We start from the raw sequence: 21,329 nt of genomic DNA, 5'->3' as shown, positions 1-21,329 counted from the left end.
ACTTAACTGATGTACAAATATAGTAAGAAGTATAAAAGCATATATATATATATATATATATATATATATATATATATATATAAACTTACACACATGCATGTCTATATAAATATACATATGATTTACGTTTAAAACCGTATTGTTTCAAATAATATTTTAAAACCATCTCATCCGTAACATTTGATAGACTGTTAAGTCAACTAGTAATTACCTTGGAGTTTAGGGAAGATGAGCGCTTTTTAATTTGGCAGTCATCTGAAAGGAAAAACACATTTGCACATTTGAGGAATTACATAAACAATTTATTGCAATGGTCTTAATTCTTTACAAAGAAAAGCAATAGTCAGAAATACTTAAGACCCTAGAGACCACTTAACAGTAAATCTATCTGGTAATCATTTGGTGATTCATAACAATTACCATCGTAACTGATGGGATACTGTCCTCTCCGTCACTGTATACACCCACGATGCTTACCCAGCACATAGGAGACACTAAATGAATATATGCTAAATAAATAAATCCAAAACTACAGGTCAGAAGGTTATCAAATATGTTACTTTTCCTAGAAAAGGGAACAGATCATTAAAGTAATTCTGCTCAGCAAAGTTCACATTTCAAATAAAACTATTACAAGATATATATAAACCTTGTACTTTAAGGTATTTTCCATGGTCTCAGATGTCTCCTTATTTTCCAATCCATCTGCCAGCTTACTATGCCAGAGTCATTCCTTCTTCGAGAAATAGAAAACCATTGTTGATGAGAGTGGCTCACTTAATGTGCTTTGCTTTGTGTGTGGAGAAAGAGCCAATTCTAACACACCCTAAGTAGGAGAACGTTAGAGTCAACTCTATAGGTTGGATGAAATATATTCTCTCATCTCAGCAATCTAAATTATTTTAATGATTTTTTGGTGTCATTACCAAAGAATATTCCTTGTGTCCCAACCTGTTTTCTAACTTACATTTTACTTTGGGCTATATAAATAACAAGAATGAATTATTATTCCAACATAACTTTAACCTAAGGGTTTTATACTAAAGACATAATAAAAATGAGTAAGAAAGAGAATGAAAGGAGAATCTGAGAAAAACATAACTGATACTATTAAACTTTTATTACCTTCATCTTCAAGAGGGTTAAAAGACCTTTCATTTTGCAGAAGAACCTGTTTCAGCTCTTCTAATTCAGCATGCTCTTTGGCATACATTCTCTTCAAGTTCTCTACATGCTGAATCATCACTTCAACTGCTTTACTAACCCGGCTCTCCTAGTAGGAAAAAAAGAAAAAAGAACCAATTTAGATTGAAAATATTATTCTTGATATCCAGTTAAAAAATGATTAGACAAATGCATCTATTTTCACTCCATCCCCAAATCTCACTAAAATGACAATGAAGGTTTTTTTGTTGTGTTTAGAGGGTATAATGAAAATTTGAAAGCCTGCTAGTAGAAGGACTAGTGGGGAATGACTAAGATCTGAAAAGCTGAACCCTAACAAAGGTAGGAAAAACCTACAGATGACCTGGGCTGCACCACAGAAAGCCGTACAGGCTCGGGAATTAGTGGTGCCTCTGGAATTAAGTATGAAGGTCGATATGTGAACAGAAGAAATGGTTGAAAACCTGCAGAAAAAGTGATTAGATCTGCAGATCTCCTCCCTTATTCAGGCCAACTAAGCAACTTTCCTTCACCACTTTGCTGAAAGACTACAAACATTGGATGTCTGGAGAGAGAGAAACAGAGAGCCTGTAGATTGGGAAGTAACAGTTGATGAGGAATGGATCATACAGAAAAGAAGAGATTTAGGCGAAAGTCTGTATACATATTGAATACTGAGATTCCTAGCCTGGTATCTCCTTCCAACTTGCAAACACTGGTAGCCAGGCTTATACTTACAAAGCAGACAGTTGGAAGATTTTCTTCTGAGGAATCTATTACAGCAAGATAAAAGTCTTAAAGCTACTGACATCGAGAATATCCCAGTGAAACATCCCAGTCTGTGAAGCTCAGAGCCAATGAGAACCTTCCCCACCCAACATACAGCTCCCATTCAGCTATATAGAGGATCACCACTAGTCAGAGGAAAGCCTGTACCATGAAAGAGGAAAATCAACACAGAAAAAAACCAAGCTGGAGGAGAACAACTACAGAAAAGCTTCAAGGGAATTAGCAATATCTTCAGAGAGTTAAGAATAAGTGTTATATCCATGAAATAAGAACAAGATAAAAAAGCCTCATGCTAAGAATAAAAAGAATCTAGGAATTAAAAATATGACAAAAATACATAATAAAATAGTTTCAAGGTAAGGTTGAGGAAATCTCCCTGAAACTAGAGCAAAAAAACCCGAAAGGTAGAAAAGAGATGAAGGACCTGTTTAAGAGCTCCAACAGGCAAAGAACAGGAACTCAAGAAAGCATACAAAATTCCACAAAATGTGGAAAAGGAAATAACTCAAAAATTCTCTAGAACTCAAGAACATAACTTTCCAGCTCATGTCCATTCGGGTCTAAAACAGTAAATGAAAATAAACTCACATTTCAGTTAACATATAGGGTAATATTGGTTTCAGGAGCAGAATTTAGTGGGCATATGACACCCCATGCTCATCCCAACAAGTGCCCTCCTTCATCCCCATCACCCATTTAGTCCACCGCCTACTCACCTCCCCTCTAGCAACCCTCGGTTTGTTCTCTATAGTTAAAAGTCTCCTTTATAGTTTGACCCCCTCTTTTTTTTCTATCCACTATGTTCATCTGTTTTGTTTCTTAAAATCCACATGAGTGAAATCATAGATAGTTGCCTTTTTCTGACTGACTTATTTTGCTTAGCACAATACACTCCAGCTCCATCCACTTCATTGCAAATGACAAGATTTCATTCTTTTTGATGGCTGAGTAATATTCCATTGTATATATACCACATCTTCTTTACCCATTCATCAGTCATTGGACATTTAGGCACTTTCCATAGTTTGGCTATTGCTGATAATGCTGCTATAAATATCAGGGTGCACGTACCCTCCGAATCTGTATTTTTTATCCTTTGGGTAAATAGTAGTGGAATTGCTGGGACACAGGGTAGTTCTATTTTTAACTTCTTGAGGAACCTCCATACTCTTTTCCAGAGTGGCTGCACCAGTTTGCATTACCACCAACAGTGTAAAATATCCCCCTTTCTCTGTATCCTCCCCAACATCTGTTGTTTTCTGTGTTAATTTTAGCCATTTGGACAGGTGTGAAGTGGTCTCTCATTGTAGTTTTGATTTTTGTTTCCCTGATGATGGGTGAGGTTGAGCATCTTTTGTCTGTCAGCCATCTGGATGTCGTCTTTGGAAAAATGTCTATTTATGTCTTCTGCCCATTTTTTACCTGGATTATTTGTTTTTTGGGTATTGAGTTTAATAAATTCTTTGTAGATTTTGGATACTAACCCTTAATCAGATGTCATTTGCAAATATCTTTTCCCATTCCAAAGGTTACCTTTTACATTTGTTGATTGTTTCTTTCACTGATTCAATTTCATTACATCCTTCTGTTCAGATTTTCCATGTCTTCCTGATTACAATTTGGAGGATTGTATATTTCTAGGAATTTATCCATTTCTCCCATGTCGTCCAGTTTGTTGGTACATAATATTTTATAGCAGTCTCTTATAATCCTATTTTTGTGATGTCAGTTGTTATTTGTTCTCTTCCCTGATTTTGAGCCTCTCTTTTTATCTTAATGAGTCTAGGCTAAAGGCTTACCAGTTCTTCATATCGTTTCAAAGAAACATCTCTTGGTTTCATTGATATATTTTTGGGGGTCTCTATTTCATTTATTTCTGCTCTGATCTTTATTGCTTCCTTCCTTCTACTAAATTTGGGCTTTGTTCTTTTTCTAGTTCCTTTAGGTATAAGATTAGATTGTCTGAGATTTTTCTTGGTTCTTGAGATAGGGCTGTAAAAACTATAAAAGTCCCTCTTAAACCTTCTTTTTCTGCATCCCAAAGATTTTACACCATTGTATTTTCATTTTCATATGTCTTCATAACATCCTCTTTGATTTCTTTGCCCACTGGTTGGTCAGTAGCATGCTGTTTAGCCTCCCAAGTGTTTGTATCTTTTCAAGTGTTTTCTTGTAATTGATTTCTGGTTTCACACTGCTGTGATCAGAAAAGATGCTTGATATGATTTCAATCTTATTAAATTTATTGAGATTTGTTTTTTGGCCTAACATGTGATCTAACCTGTGGAATGTTCCATGTGCTCTTGAAAAGAATGTGTATTCTGCCAGTTTTGGATGGAATGTTCTATATTTGTCTGTTAAGTCCATATGATCTAATGTCTCATTCAAAGCCACTGTTTCCTTATTGATTTTCTGACTGGTTGATCTATCTGTTGATGTGACTGGGGTATTAAAGTGCCCTACTATTATTGTATTACTGTCAATTTCTCCCTTTATGCCTATTAATAGTTGCTTTATGTATTTAGGTGTTTCTGTGTTGGGTACATAGATATTTACAATTTTATATCCTCTTGTGGATTGATCCCATTATCATTATGTAATGCCCTTCTTTGTCTCTTGTTACAGTTTGTTTAAAAGTCTATTTTGTCTGTCCCTTAATAAGTTAAAAATTGAACTACCCTATGATCCAGCAATTGCACTACTGGGTATTTACCCCAAAGATACAGACGTAGTGAAGAGAAGGGCCATATGCACCCCAATGTTCATAGCAGCATTGTCCACAATAGCTAAATTGTGGAAGGAGCCGAGATGCCCTTCCACAGATGACTGGATTAAGAAGATGTGGTCCATATATACAATGGAATATTACTCAGCCATCAGAAAGAACGAATTCTCAACATTTGCTGCAACATGGACGGCACTGGAGGAGATAATGCTAAGTGAAATAAGTCAAGCAGAGAAAGACAATTATCATACGGTTTCACTCATTTATGGAACATAAGAAATAGGAAGATCAGTAGGAGAAGGAAGAATGAAGGGGGGGGTAAACAGAAGGGGGAATGAACCATGAGAAACTGTGGACTCTGGGAAACAAACCGAGGGCTTCAGAGGGGAGGGGGGTGGGGGATTGGGCTAGGCCGGTGATGGGTATTAAGGAGGGCACATATTGCATGGTGCACTGGGTGTTATACACAAATAATGAATCATGGAACATTACATCAAAAACTAAGGATATACTGTCTGGAGACTAACATAATAAAAAATTATCATTAAAAAAAAGTCTCTTTTGTCTGAAAAAAAAAGTCTATTTTGTCTGATATAATATTGCTACCCCAGATTTTTTTCATTTCCATTTGCATGAAATATTTTTTTCCATTCCTTCACTTTCAGTCTGTATGTGTCTTTAGCTCTGAAGCATGTCTCCTGTAGGAAACACATAGATGGGTATTGTTTTATTATTCATTCAGTCATCCTATGTCTTTTGATTCAAGCATTTAGACCATTTGCATTTCACGTAATGCAATTATTGCTACATATGTACTTATTGCCATTTTGTTCATTGTTTTCTGGTTGCTTTGTAGTTCTTCTCGCTTCCTTTTTTCTTCTCTTGTTCTCTTCCCTTGTGATTGGTGACTTTCTTTAGTGTTACGCTTGGATTCCTTTCTCTTTACTTTTTGTGTATCTATTATAGGTTTTGGCTTTGTGGTTACCATGAAATTCATACATAACGTCATAAGTACATAGGAGTCTATATTAAGTTGATGGTCATTTAAGTTTGAACACAGTCTAAACAAACTACGTGTTTACTCCCATGTCTCATGAACAGAAAGGAGACCAGTCTGGCTGGAATGCAATAATTCAGGAATATTATCATAGGAAAAATAAATTTCAAAAGGTAAGAGGGCAGGGGACTTGTGTAGATTTTTAAGCCATCAAAAGGATTTGGGGTTTTATTCTGAAAAAAGTGAGGAGCTACTGGAGGACTTTGAACCAAAAAGAAACATGATCTAGGGCGCCTGGGTGGTTCAGTTGGTTGTGTCTGCCTTTGGCTCAGGTTATGATCCCAGGGTCCTGGGATTGAGTCCCATGTCAGGCTCCCTACTCAGTGTGGCGCCTACTTCTCCCTCTCCCGCTGCCCCTCCCCTCCGCTCATGCTCTCTTCTCTCTCTCTCACTCCCTCTCTCTCAAAATAAATAAATAAAATCTTTAAAAAAACAAAAACAAAAAAGCATGATCTAGCTTACATTTTAGAAGGTTTATTCTGGCTGCTTTATGGAGAACAGACTATGTTGCAGGGAGTAGTGGGTTTGAATGGAAACAGGGATACCATTTAGGAAGATACTGTATTAACTGCAAAAAAAAAATAGAATGGTAGCTTAGACAGGTGGTAGCAGTGGGAAAGAAATAAGCAGTTGAATTCTGATAGTAAATAGGATTTTTTCTGATGGTAGAGTAATTACGATTTTCTATAGGATTAGAGGTGAAGTGTGAGAGAAAATGGTTGAGAATTACTCCCAAGAATTTTCAATCTGATCAATTTTGAGATAAGATTATGTGTGGAATAGGTTTTGGAGATACCATAAGCAGTTCATTTGTGTATGTGTTGTTTGAGTTGTTTGTCAAACATCCCAGTGGAAATGCTGCATCCATAGTAGTATATTCTGGTCTGGAACTCATGGCAAAAGTTTAGGATAAGCACCTGAATTTGGGAGTCATCAGCTGACCACACAGGATGGTATGGGTTGAAGGAAGATGGACATCACATGTACAAGGGGGGAGCCCTGGGGCTCACTGATACTATGAAGCCAGGGAGAATGGTGGGACTCATACAGGAGCCTGGAAGGGAGTGATCCATGATGTTGAGAGAAAAAACAGGAGAATGTGGACCTGAAAGCCAAGTGAGGAGAGTGTTTCCAGGAGGAAGAAGAGCTCAGACATGCTTAGTATAGATCAGCTAAGGAAAATGAGTAGGTTAAAGGCATTTAGAGATTTCAGAGCAATTGGGAGGAGAGAAATTGGGGACAGTGAGTACAATTCTGTTGAGGAAATTTGCTATAAATGGAAGCAGAGAAACACAGAGGAGAAATGGTCAAAGATTATTTTGCTTGTGTTTATGTTATTTTTTCCCATCTGAAAAACAACATATTTGTGTACTCACGGGAGTGATTCAATATAGTGGGGAAAATTGAAGATGGAAGAAAGTAGGGAGATTCTGAGCCCAAGATTCTGAGTAAATTAGGAGGAATGGGTTCTGGTATGCAGGTGAAATGGTTAGCCTTAGACAAGCTTAGAGACAACACATATTTTGTACTGGGACGGAAGGAAAAGCATGAGGGTTCAGGTGTTACTAGGTTTGGAACTTGTGGCAATTCTCTTTTGAATGACTCAATGACTCACTGAGGCAGGAAGCAGTCATTATTTGACAGAGAAGAGGGGAAACAACATGATGATGGTTTGAAGAGAAAGGAGAAGGTATGAAACTGATATTTGGAAGAGATTCTTTGGATGGTTGTCACTGGCTAATGCTATTAAGAGAGGGTTGTTTTTTTTTTTTACATTTTTATTTGCATATTCCATTTTCTCTATATTAAACACATATGTCTTATACAACACAGAGGTATTTTTTAAATTTTTTTCCTAGAAATGTAATCCACAATCTCAGGGAAAAGAAATCCTTTCAGTAATTTCATTTAGTTAAAGAAATGGAGACAGATTACCTGATTAATGGCTCCCAGCATCTCAGCCTTACTGGCCACTCGTGCAGTGCACTGACTAAGAAATGTTATACTCTTCTCCAGCTTCTTAACAATTTCCTGGGCATGGTTGTCATCTTCACAAAGAGGTGTTAAAGACTGCACAGAAAGCAAAGTATTAAAATATATCCAACCCAAGCATTCAGCGAGTGACTCTAAAAGTGACTATGTTGGAGATACAGATGACAGTCACATCTCAGTTATCTTGGTGTAATGTGAAAAGCAGCAGCAAAGACCAATAATGAATGATATTGAAATATTAATATCTTTGTTGGCTATCAAGGACACCTACACAGATGTTCACAAAACCTTTAATATCTTATCTCAATCTCTTCCTTCCTTCCTTTCCAAATTTGCCCTTTCTTCATACATATTTACATCACTTTCCACAATTGACAGAATGACATATACTTAATGGTAAAAAATTATGCTTATGAATGAGTTGAATATATTATATGAGGAGCATGGCTTGAACTTTTTTTTTTAAAAGATTTTATTTATTTGAGAGAGAGAGAGAGAGAGAGAGAGAGAGAGAGCGTGCGCACAGAGGGAGAGGGAGAAGCAGGCTCCCGCTGAACAGAGAGCCCAATATTAGGCTCAATCCCAGGACCCTGAGATCATGACCTGAGCCACAAGTAGACGCTCAACCGACTAAGCCACCCGGGCACCCCGGTTTGAACTTTTAATAAAAGTAGTGAAAACATACGAGATTTAGATATGGCTCTGACTACACTTACTCTTCCATTGATGACAAAGCATTATGGAGCTGGCTCGATGGGCCACTGCCTTCTGAATATTTCTTTCAAACCTGTGCCCTTGATCCAAGATGATGGCCTTCCTGGCGGAGAACCATCCATCCCACTAGGGTGGAGACAGTTAAGAGGACAGCAGTTTTGGAAGCAAGCCACTGCTTATTAGCTATGTGACCATCAGCAAATATCTAAGACTTGCCCAAATCTAAAACACCATAAATTGTGTATATCATTTTAAAAAGGAAAAGTAAGGGCGCCTGGGTGGCACAGTTCAGCATCCAACTCTCGGTTTCGGCTCAGGTCGTGATCTCAGGGTCATGGGATTGCTCAGCAGAGACAAACACTGTATGATTTTACTTATATGAGGTACCTGAAGTAGACAGATTCATGGAAATAGAAAGTAAACTGGCAACCAGGGGCTGAGAGGAGGAGGAAGGGGTGTTGTTTAATGGGTACAGAGTTTCAGCGTGCAAGATGGAAAAGTTCTGAAGATCAGTTTTAGAACGATGTGAACATACTCAACACTACTGAACTGTACGCTTATGATGGTAAATATGGTAAATTTGATGTTATGTGTTTTTTACTACAATAAAAAAAAGAATACGGTTTCTTAATTTTTATTTTTTTTTCCAAAAATAACCTCTTAATTTTCCAACCCATCTCTATATTTATGGTGATTTCACAAAATGGAAAAATAGTAGTGGTTACCTACATACCTAGAGAGGGCTTGCCCATCACCTGACAAGACTAAAATCAATCACCATTGTCTTTTTTCAGTTAATTAAATGGAAATAGACTTTTGATTCTCTTCTTTGAAGTTTAAAATTGATATTATCTCCTATGGCTCAGTTTCCTGCATGATGACTCTTCTGCCTGAAACCTATTTGAACGTCCAGAGAAGGTAGGTGACTCACGATGACTTTACAAGGCACTTGTTTTATTAGTGAATCTTTTATCTTAGCCTGATCCCGAATTCTTACTTCCTATTAATGACATCTGAGTCAGGCAGGGCTTGGTACCTGATGTTGGTTTTAGTCATACAAGTAAACTCTACCTAATTTTGAAAACATTATTAACAATATGATCGTCCAATGTGTAGCTCCCAAATGTCAGGATTCTCACCTCTAACAGCTTTAAACAGTTACTGATCTCTTTCTTCAAATTTTCTTCTGCCAGGTCTCGTGATCTTTCTTCAAGCTTCACTCTCTTCTCCAAGGTGAACCAGTCACACTTAAATCCCAAAGATAATCTGAGAAATTCAGCCTGTTGTCAAAATAATGTGAGGGTGAGGGGAGAAAACTAGTTGTAGCGAAATATTTCCGTTTAACACCGGATTAAGCTGAGCCGTTTCTTTTTCCTCCCAGCAACATAAAGCTGGCCTGCCTCGGCCTTCCCTGCACTTAGCCACTGCCAAGCCAGCCAGACACCAAACGCACAGCAGCTTGTGCAAAAGTATGAAGTGATTATAGACAAGGGAGTCAGAAACACTTTTTTTTTTTTAACTTAAAGGGAAAAAACTCACCTCCACTTCCTTCTCATTAGCAGAAGTGCTGTAGGATAAGACAAAAAATTTATTCAAACATAATTCAACAGAAAAGCAAAAACTGTGAGCATGCCATGTGAAGAAGAACTTACTTGTCACTTTGTCTAAAGTTCACGGATTTCACAGTGGTTACAGGAAGAGAGGAGACAGCAGTGTCTATTAAAAGACAATAAAATAGTATTGGGTTACAAAGGTTCCCAGCTGAAGGCACATTCATCAAATGTCCTCTCTCCACCACACAAAGGCATTTTATTGAAGGATGTCTGAAATTATAGCCAGTTAATTATAGCGTTTGCTTCAGAGCACCGGGGTGGCTCAGTCACTTAAGTGTCTGCCTCTGGCTTGCGTCACAGTCCCAGGGTCCTGGGATCCACGGAGCCGCACATAGGGCTCCCTGCTCTGCAAGGAGACTGTTTCTCCCTCTCCCTCTGCTGCTCCCCCTGCTTGTGCTGTCTCTCTGGCTCTTTCTGAAATAAATAAAATCTTTTAAAAAAATAATGCATTTGCTTCAATATAAGATCATGTTATGCTATGCTATTGGGATCACGATGACATTAAAATCATTGGCTCATACATTAGCCTGTGAGTAATCTGAAACCTGAAGATACCTCAGAGTCCAGGAGGAGCCCAACTGCTCTCTTTGCATTTGAATGTTTATTTAACTTGATCCCATGGCTAAATGCATACCTTCTTCTATTACCCTAGTCCTTCTTCAGACCAAGGTTTTAACAGCAGCGGCAGGAGGAGGAGGAGTCATTGTAGCAGCAGTAGTAAGAGTAGTAGTACAATAATAGTAATAATAACAGCAACAATAAATACGGTATCACACATGTGTCACAAGTCATATATGCCGGTCCCCAAACAGGGCTCTTTATACATATTAATGATACTCTTCATGACAACTTCGCAAAGACGACAATATATTAGTTAATAAGAGCATTAGAGTTGAAAAAACCTGATTTAAGTCCCAGCTTTGACCCTTACGGCTTTGTGACCTGGAACAAGTCACAGCTTCATCAAATCATCTACAAAATAAGGATGATATTATTTTTCTATAGTGCCTTTTAAAGAACTTTGCCAAGTACTTTTCTAACTGATTTATACCTAATTTATTCAATCCTCAGAGCAAACCTGTGGAAGATACTGCTATCATCTACAGTCTACAGGCTAGGAAACTGAATTGCAATTTACCTATTTTACATAGGTATTTGGGGGAACCAAATGAAACGATGCACATAATTTAGGGGCGCCTGGATGGCTCAACTGGTTAAGTGCTTGCCTTAGGCTCAGGTCATGACCTCAGGGTCCTGGGATTGAGATCGGGCTCCTCGCTCAGCAGGGAGTCTGCTTTTCCCTCTCCCTCTGCCTGCTGCTCCCCCTTCTTGTGCTCCCTCTCTCCCTGTGTCAAATAAATAAAATCTTAAAAAAGAATTTAGTCCAGAACTTAGCATATGACATATTCTCAATAAAGGTTAATTTTTGTAACTCATCATTTCCATTTTGCAGATGAGGAAGTTGACTCTCAGGTTAAATAACCTACTGAACTCAAAGCTAGTCGTCACCCAGTATAGTCAGTGTGACTTCAAAGTCTCAACTCTATCCACGACTCCATCCTATTGGAGATGAAATGGGGAAGGAAGCATATTAGCACTTATTCTTTAAATACTATCTTATTTACTTTTGGATAGGATAATAAAAAAGATCTCAAAGTAGAGCTTAGAATTTACTGCCAACATTGGGATGGTTCTTTGTTCACAATAATGTATAGTTATTACAAGTCCTTTGGGGCTTAATAGTTAATGCAACATAAATGTGGCTTTTCAAAAATGATACAAATTGAATCAAGAATCAGTTTTATTGGCTGATTTTAGCTAGAGATGCATAATTATAGGTACCATGTCTTTACTCAGAAAGATTTCACCCATAAAAATATAAGCAGGAACAAAAGTTCACATGGGGGTTGGGAGAGAACATTCCTTACCTCCTGCAGCACATTTTTTTCTATTCTCATCTATTGTTTCTGGTTCCTCCTTTGCTTCCTAAAATCATAAAGAGATTTTATTGCTGTACATAGAGTGGAAATCCTTCATAACCAATCATTTCCCAACTTCCTGTCCTCTCCTAACCCTACTCTATCAAAAACACTGTGGTATTCAAAGAACTTAACTAGAGGTTAAGAAGAAAACAGGACTGGCTCTTAAGGGGTTTCCAACCTAGTTGAGGTACAAAAGACAGAAACATATGAACAGGTGTAAATGTGACAGAAATCACCATAAGGCAAACTAGGATTGCCAAACAAATGAGATGTGAATAAATACGTGCTCTACAAAGGGAGGGGAGAGATACCATGGCTTGAGAAGCATGGAAAGTCTCTACAGACAAGGAACAGGCTGGAGCTTGATGGAATGGGAGGACTGGATGGATAAAGAGGTAGGGGTGATCTAGGACTATCACATGTAGCATTCTAGATGGGCTCTTGGGGAACTTGTGGCAAAAGTTGCAGGTAGGACTATGTTATGTTAGGCTTTTACTCCATATAAATACATTTTAAGGTCACTGACCAACCAACCTACAAATATATCTATACAACAAGAATTACCATAATAAGAGGGTTCTACTATACTGCCTGCGAAAATCTAATGAGAAAGCAAAGGTGTAAAATCATTGTTATGGTGATAAAAATATTCTCAGAAATCTTCCCTGAAAAATAAGTCTAAGACAAATTTCCTCGGTAGAGCCATTGATTCCATGTCATGTAACTTTTAGAGAAATGAAGCTAAGATTTTGATAAAATGTAACAAATGCAATAATACAGGTAAAGCACTGGATCATTCTTATCAACATTTAAATATTCTTAAGTTTTCTGAATCCTCCCTCAACACCCTGATCTCTTCCAGATATGGCATCTTCTTCCAATCCTATCCTTTATGGCCATGCTGCGTCTGGGAAGAATTGTCCATGGTTGCTGGTCCCAGTTTTTCAGCTCTCTTCTGTCTCTGTACCCAATACTCTAAAAAAAGTTATCAGTGAACTCTCTGTGGCCAAATTCAATGGAAAAATTTCCGTCTTTATCTTGACTTCACTGTAACACCTAAAATGATCTATAAACCTCTCCTCCTTGAAGATTTTTCTTTCCTTGGTTTTCATCTCCTGATGTCCTCCAATGGTTATAGTAGCCCCTTCTGAATTTCCTCCGCCATTGTCTTTTTTGTTAGATAATGGAATCACCAAGAGTCCGTTATTCTCAGTGTTCTCTTCCTGCCTGCCAGTGTCCTTGGGAAATCTCATCCACGTCCTTGTTTTTTTTGCTCACAAATGTATGTCTGCTCCTAAAATCCTAGGAATGAGTTTACGAATATAGGTATACAGCTATATATATAATCTTTCAGAGTACTGATGTCTCATATCAACCTGAAACTCAACTTAAACTAATCTTATTTTACCCCTCAAATTCTACTCTTCTTACTTCCTCCCTATTTCATGATATTCTATTCATTCTGTAGGATAAGCCATAAACCTAAGTTTTTATATTTTCCCATCCATCCCCAAACCCCATCCTGGTTATCAGCCACCATGTACTATAAATTCTGTCCTTTAAATCTCTCCCAAATTACTCTTCTTTTCTCCATCCACACTAAATTCATACTATCTTCATCTCTTGCCTGAATTGTTACAATAGTAGCCTAACCAGTACCATAGCTCCATTACTACATTTTCTAACCCATTATTTTAAAGTTTCTTTATTTCTATCTTGTTTTGAGATGAGAAAAAATTCTTTTTCTCAGAAGACTACCATGAAAGAGTAGAGGACTCAAATATTCCTCCATTTCTTATAAGGGGCAACCACTTTCAGCATGCTTGCTGGCAACACTACACTCTACACATACTTTACATTACAAAGGACGATTCCAAATCACATACCCAATCATTCCACTCTCTTCAGACTAGAATACTACAAAATGTTTATCTACCTTATTGCCTCAAATGTATCTATGCCACAACCATCTCTCTTGAGTTAGCTTTCATGAGTCTCTGTTTCTGAAAACCAAACGGGCCTAACTAAAGCAATATTTATATACTGAGGGGAAAACAACAACACACACACACACACACACACACACACACACACACACACACACCTCTAATCATCATCATCACCACCATCATCTCTTTTAACGGAGAGGGACTAATACAGAAACAAGACCCTTGAAGAAACATGGAATTGGATCCATAGTCTACAAGTTACTCCTCAATAATTATAAATTCATACCACTGACAATGAGCCTTCTCTTTAAGGAAAGGCGTTCAACTTTTTCTATAAACATTTAAATAATGTTTTATAGCAGTTTTCCAGGTACATAGATAACATTTGATACCATTCACAAAGTATCTCCTCCATGACACTTGTCTGGCCTCTCACCCAAAACTTTTTCTTTTATATCACTAACCACACCGAGTTATTCTATATTACTGAGTAACTGTATGTTTCTTCCCTTAATTAGAACACATTTTCTTAATTAGAATATACCTTTAAGGTAAATATTACTGTTTTACTTAACCTTATTTATTAATACATTTGCTTACTTAAAAGTCTTCTATTAATAGATATTTAGCTTGTTTCCAGTAGACCTTTGATGAATAAATGAGTGAATGAGCAAAAAAACAATGTGGAGTCAGGAGGTCCTAGCTCTGACTCTACTGTGTGACCTTGAACAAGTCACAGGGACTCTTTGGCACCAACTTCCTCATCTATAAAATTGGAGTAATTAAATTCTATTAACTTCATAATATTTTGAAAGGATAAAACAGTGCTTTCGAGAGTATTTTGCAAACTTGAAGGGACAGTTCTACCATTGTAATATATCATTACTTATACTGTTAACATATGTATATTTCCTTACCAGACTTAACATGGTTTTGTCCTCACTCACAGAGCCTTGGAGTGTAATATTCTCAGGAGCTGGACTTTTGCCTATGAGATAAAGGGAATACACTAAAGAGTTGCCTGAGCAGTAACAAAAAGAGGAAGAAATAGTGAGGGTGGCAATATGAGCAGACTAGTAAGTGTCAAAGACCTTAACATGTGAGACAAATGATATATTAAAAAACATTAAATGTGCCTATTGATTAAAAGTTAGGACTAGAGCAGCTATGTTTCCCAAGGAAGCTAGCCATAGATGATTTCTTAATAGAAATGAGTATCTGTATAAATAGCCTTCAAGTAATAGTTTTTAAAATCTTTTTTAAGGCTGCTGCTGCTTTTCTTTTTTTAATCAAACACATTACTAGTATACTTACAGAAACTAGATGAAGGAAGGATAAACAATCAGCTCGACAAACAGGTTTTTTTAAAATTACAGATGTAAGGCTGATAACTGAGTATGATATCCTTCCAAAACATGGTATCTTTCTAAAAAAAGTCATCAAACTAAGAAACAAAGGTACTTTTAATTTATGCCATTCCTTTTTGTAATTTCCCTTTATTTTTGTGTACTTTATTTGTACTGTAATGTACTTGATAATGATTTTCCTCTTTACATGATCCATTGTCTTGAATTTAGTTCAGTGGAGGCACAAAGGTCAGCAGCTATAAATAGGTTTTGTTTCTTTTTAAGAAAAAGAAATAAAGTATTATATTTTTAAAATTTATATGGAAATAACAAAATAGTAACCACTTTCTTCAGCGATAAAATGCCTTTTCCCAATGAAAATTTTAATTTTTCGTTAACTTTTAAGATATAATAGATTCATATGGTCCATAAATTTTAAAGTGTAAAATGTTTTTATGGTAAAAATTTTCCCTCCCATCCATTTGTATAAGAAACCTACTTTCTCTATCCATAGACAATGTTATTTAATTTTTATCTAGCCTTTCAAAGATACTTAATGCATACATAAAGCTTCTTCCTATCCTTTTGATTTTCCCGCAGAATTTTATAGGCAATATGTAATGTTTTGTGTTTGGGGTTTTTTCCTTTTTAAGAGACAATAACTCTTTGATATCCTTCTAAGAAAGTTTCCTTATATACATTTTATAGATGTATATTAGTATTCCATTACGTGGAGATGCCATTGTGTATTAACTAGGTTTTTTTTTTTTTTAAAGATTTTATTTATTTGACAGAGAGAGACAGCCAGTGAAAGAGGGAACACAAGTAGGGGGAGTGGGAGAGGAAGAAGCAGGCTCCCAGCGGAGGAGCCTGATGTGGGGCTCGATCCCAGAACGCCGGGATCACGCCCTGAGCCGAAGGCAGATGCCCACCCGCTGTGCCACCCAGGCGCCCCAAACTAGGTTTCTTTTGATAATTAACTTGTCTCCAATATTTTGTTATTATAGAAAATACTAGAGTAAAGAAACTTCTACAAGTCAGGTGAGCACTTAGATCTATAGGATAAATCCCCGGAAACTAAATTATTTTATCACAGGATATGTATATTTAACATATTCGTAGATATTGGCAAATTCCCCCCCATATTTATAATAATTCACATTTCCTACAGAAACGTATGAGATTTCCCTTTTTCCCCTACAAGCTAACCAACAGAACGTAATCAAAGTTGTGCATCTTTGCCGACATGACTGGTGAAAAATGATATCTTGGTGTAGTTCTAATTAAAATTTATCTTATTCATCTGAGGTAAAGCATGAAGATATTCTTCAGTTAAAACAAAGAATGGATTCCATTTCTACAATTTTACAACTCCTTTAGTGTACCATCTATATCTCAACTTAACTTTCCAGTTTAAACAACAGAATGAATTTTCCTTGACTGATTTGGGGGGGTGGGGTGGAATGGGAGCCTACTGTTTCCCGTGAGTGTCAACTGTAGTGATGTGTCACTGGGAATGGTTGAGAATAACTACCTTGTTTTCAGACCCAAGTAGCAAAAAAGAATATAACATATTATCTAGTTAATTCTTTTGCCTCCTAAGTGGACCATTATGAATTGGCTCATCATTTTAACCAAACAGATTCTGATTAGGATTCTGAGAATTTTTTTTTTAAGAGAGAGCATGCACATGGGCACAAGGGCAAGGGCAGAAAGGCGGAGTGAGAGGGGGAAAGGAGAGAGAGAATCTTAAGCAGAGTCCATGCCTAAGGTGGAGCCTGATGGCAGGGCTTGATCTCACGACCCTGAGATCATCACTTGAGTCAAAACCAAGAGTTGGACACTTAACCCACTGAGCCAGCGAGGCACCCCAAGATTCTGAGAATTTCCTAAACAGGTGATTCTACATCTGTGCCACCGTTGAGACCCAATTGTATTCACTCAATCTTTGCCATTAGGAAATATTTAAGTCCTATTAAAATATATTGTAATTCTTGTTCTTTCTATAGAACTGGAGAAAAAAATGGCAACATTATCATATATGAAGTCCACAATTACCTCTTGGACTTCTTTTCCCCTGAGTAGAGCTTCAAATTTTTAAATAAAATAATATTAGTGAACCATGAGGATAGTTACTCCAGTAGCTTACAGGTTTACTTACTGCTTTGGAATGGAAACTGTACTTGATACTTCAATAGCTTACCTGCGATCTTAATCATAGCAGAACCTGATCTTGTATCTTCCTCTTTCTCACAGAGTGATTTACAGTCAAGGTCACCAGAAGCCATATTCAAAATTTCTGACCCAGAATCTATCAACAGGAAGAAACTAACAGCATGAACACTATGCAAAAAAAATTATTTGCCTATGTTCTTTTCATTTGCACTCACTTCAGCAGGCCACAGAAACCAACCTTATAGTTATAACATTAATACTCTATTTTTATATCTTTTCCAAGTTCACTCACCACTTGAAGTTACAGTACTCTCTGTGGACAAAGTGTGTCCAGGAGATGACAGTGTGGAACATTCCCTGTCAAGAGAGTAGAGGAAATATTTTGGAGTGTCAGGTCCAAAGAGTTCCTTAAAAATTAACCAAATATACATTCAAATTCACATATACAAACAAGCAAGCAAACCTGGACTGCGGCAGGCTCTCAGAACACAAGTGGTCAACACCATTCTCCTAAAGAAAAAAAAAAAAAGTCCAACAATTTGACATTTTCCATTCCAGAGAGGTTGTTTTAAGCAAACATTTTCATACAATTTTAAAAGAACCCATATTTACTTTGCTCTTTTAGAGAGGATATGGGAATGGGATGCTAGAGGGCAGACTGATAACCACACGTTCTCAAAGTTGTACTTGCAAAAAAAAATCCAATTTCAAATATACTTACAAGTCCAATATTTAACGAATACCTAATAAATTCTTGGGCAAAATAAATTCTAAACTTAAAGGGCAGATAGAGTTTATTTCATGAACTTAAATCACGTTGTCTTTAAACAGAACATTCTATGTGGGCATAACCCAACATTTCTATTTATGGAAATTTCTAATTATGGAATATTCAACCTAAAACTTTTGACCTGGTGATTTAAAAATGGTTTTCAATTTTCTAGCTAGACCAATAATACCTTTTAAACTTAATCCCATTCTCAAAGATCTGAGGGATTATATCTACTCAGCACCTACTACTTGGTGCTCAAACAGAGGTTCACAAAACCGTGGTCCCACCCTGCCAGGGCAAGTGTTTGAAAGTCCTATTTGAACTTCTTAATCTTTTTTTTTTTTTTAAGATTTTATTTATTCGACAGAGATAGAGACAGGCAGCGAGAGAGGGAACACAAGCAGGGGGAGTGGGAGAGGAAGAAGCAGGCTCCCAGCGGAAGAGCCCGATGTGGGGCTCGATCCCATAACGCCGGGATCACGCCCTGAGCCGAAGGCAGGCGCCCAACCGCTGCGCCACCCAGGCGCCCCTGAACTTCTTAATCTTGATCAAGAATTCTTAATTTAGGGGGAACTTTAGGACATTAGGGTTGATTAGCTCACTTACTCTCAAATAATACAGTGGGAACGAGTTACTCTTTAATAATACTTTTTTCTAGTATGTATATTTTCATTATTGTTTGGTTTATGTAGGAATTAAATTTAATATTGAAAACTGAAACCACCTGAACATATCAAAAACCTACAGTACAAACAATGAAAAGATGAAGACATTTACATATTCTATAATCAAGGAGAGAACTTATTAAACAGCCACAACCGAACAACAGGTTTCAATGGAGGGTCACTGTATATCACACGCAGTATTTAGAATCTAGCCCAGACGATACTATCATCACAGAAAGGTACAGGTTTAGTCATAGTTTGCAGAATGCATAGTTATGTGATATAACGGCAGCATTTAAAATGTACAGAAGCCCTTTTATATATCATCCCGTTTAAGTCTCCCAACAACCTTAGGAAGTGGATTTTAGCAAGAAAATATTTACTTATTTCAGGTAAAGAGAGTAAAGCCAGTGAATAAAGGTGTCAGCCTCCAAACCCAGTTTGAACTAAATAGTGTCCCCTCCACTGTAAGCAGAATGGTCTCTGCGATACCCTAACCCAGGCTGCTGGTGAGGCACAGACTTCCCAATTATTGTCTTACACACTGGTAGATGATTTAAACATAAACATTTAAAATGTTCAGCTCAAATGTTTAGGAAAACCCACAAACTTGCAAAGCAAGAATATATACCTAATCCTCCCATATATCAATGTTAGGCCATCTTCTCTGTTTTATTCATTTTGTCTCTTATTTAAATGCCTTTGGGTCAGACCATGTGTGCTTGAAGCCCCTCATGACATCAGCTTGATTTAATTCAGTGACTTTCACAAAGGCCCACTTTGTCCCAGGAGCAGTGACAGAGGCTGGGGACGCACGAAACTACAGTCCTTGTCCCAGAGGAGTTGGTAGGCCAGTCAGGAAGACAAATACATAGAACGAATCAAAAATTATAGGCAGCATTCCACAGAGGAAAGTAATATGCACAGAACAAAGTGGGGTAATATTTGAATTACATTTTGAAGAGAAATTGTACCTTATAACCAATGGTAAATGATGATAGCCCTATCGTTAAAATATTTAATAGATTGCATTAGTAATTATTATATACTTATTTAACTGTATTCCAATATATATGTAAGAAATGAAGCTATAAAAAAGGAAAATATTAAATATCCTTCAGTTTCATCAAGTATCATACTTCATAAAAGTCAACAAGGATTCATTCCTTAATAATTTAAAAATCAGACCCTCTTAACACCCCCTAACTCTAAAAAATTTGATTATATATGTCTTGAAATGACAATTACTGTACTATAATTAACACATATATAATAATAATAATATTGCACTAACTAAAAAGCTAATTTTGTCAGAAAAACACTTCTTATACCTATTAGGGTTACAGATACCCGCATCTGAACTTAAGAGGTATAAAAGAGAATGCAGTCATTTTCTATTTAATTAAACTGGCTTCCAATATGGGGAGAAAGGAAACACATCATGTCCATAAACTTTTTTTTTTAAAGTCTCATTTAAAGTCAAAATAATACAGCAGAAATACCGTTTACCTCCCTTATATTACAAATTAGTCTCATTTGGTGTAATGTTCTGTATAAGCCCTGCTGTTCAGTACCTTATTTGTGAAACATTTTAGTGAGAAGCTTTTTGATAAATATAACAATATTTATGGATTAAATAATAATTCTGTAATTTTGGAGAAATGTCATATATTTAGTAGTCATACATTACTATATTGTTCTGGAACAGTTGCAAGGTAAGCAATTGGCTATTACTTCCAATTCATTAGTTTCATAAATCTCACTGATCAGAAAACACCCCAATATACAACATATCTCAATCCCAAATTTTCATAAATTTTATCTAACAGCATTTTTTCCCTTCTTACAAGTATAACTAGACAGAAGTTTTCTTTTTTCAAATTTAGAACTACAGTTAATGAAATTGGAAATATAATCCACAGGGTGTCTGTGCATATGGAGTGGGGGTGGGAGATAATTCAGCAAAAATTTTCCACAATTGTGCTCTTTCTTTCCAGCATCAAAAGTCACCACTATCCAAACCAGCATCCCAGACGCACAGGAAAGCCTAACCCCCGCACAACAACTATAAAGACCCGGGCAGATCATGAAAAGGATAACCTGCTGGATATATTTTAAAACCAAGCAAAGTTAAGAAATTGACTAAAAGCAAGAAAAAGAGAGTTCAGATGACAGACTTACTTACATGTAGAAGATTGGCTCAAGTCAATGAGTCTAACACATGTCGATAGCATAGAGCAGGAAGAAGGTTCTTCCTGTCCAAGCCATTCAAATATCAACCTGAATAACATGTACATGAAAATCCGTGGTCCAGCCCATCTGCTTTTGATAGCGTCTGCCGTAGGGTGGGGTAGCCAAGGTGCTCACGGAACAAAATGAGACATAT

The 21,329-nt window shown here is 36.9% G+C and overlaps 1 protein-coding gene across 1 annotated transcript in view; it reads right to left on the bottom strand.

Moving 5' to 3' along the window:
- IRAG2 (inositol 1,4,5-triphosphate receptor associated 2) overlaps positions 1-21,329 on the bottom strand; it is a 118,960-nt gene that overhangs the window by 6,213 nt on the left and 91,418 nt on the right. Inside the window, 11 exon segments of the mRNA XM_048216724.2 lie at positions 212-255; positions 1,126-1,273; positions 7,671-7,805; positions 9,581-9,721; positions 9,981-10,008; positions 10,094-10,157; positions 11,983-12,040; positions 14,903-14,973; positions 17,535-17,642; positions 17,799-17,863; positions 17,970-18,016. Of these exon segments, the coding sequence (XP_048072681.1) occupies positions 212-255; positions 1,126-1,273; positions 7,671-7,805; positions 9,581-9,721; positions 9,981-10,008; positions 10,094-10,157; positions 11,983-12,040; positions 14,903-14,973; positions 17,535-17,642; positions 17,799-17,863; positions 17,970-18,016 (909 nt within the window).

The sequence above is a fragment of the Ursus arctos genome, unplaced genomic scaffold (genome assembly GCF_023065955.2).
Source record: "Ursus arctos isolate Adak ecotype North America unplaced genomic scaffold, UrsArc2.0 scaffold_26, whole genome shotgun sequence".
Classification (NCBI taxonomy): Eukaryota; Metazoa; Chordata; class Mammalia; order Carnivora; family Ursidae; genus Ursus; species Ursus arctos.
Note: the sequence above shows the minus strand (reverse complement) of the source record. Positions and strands in the feature narration are given on the sequence as shown.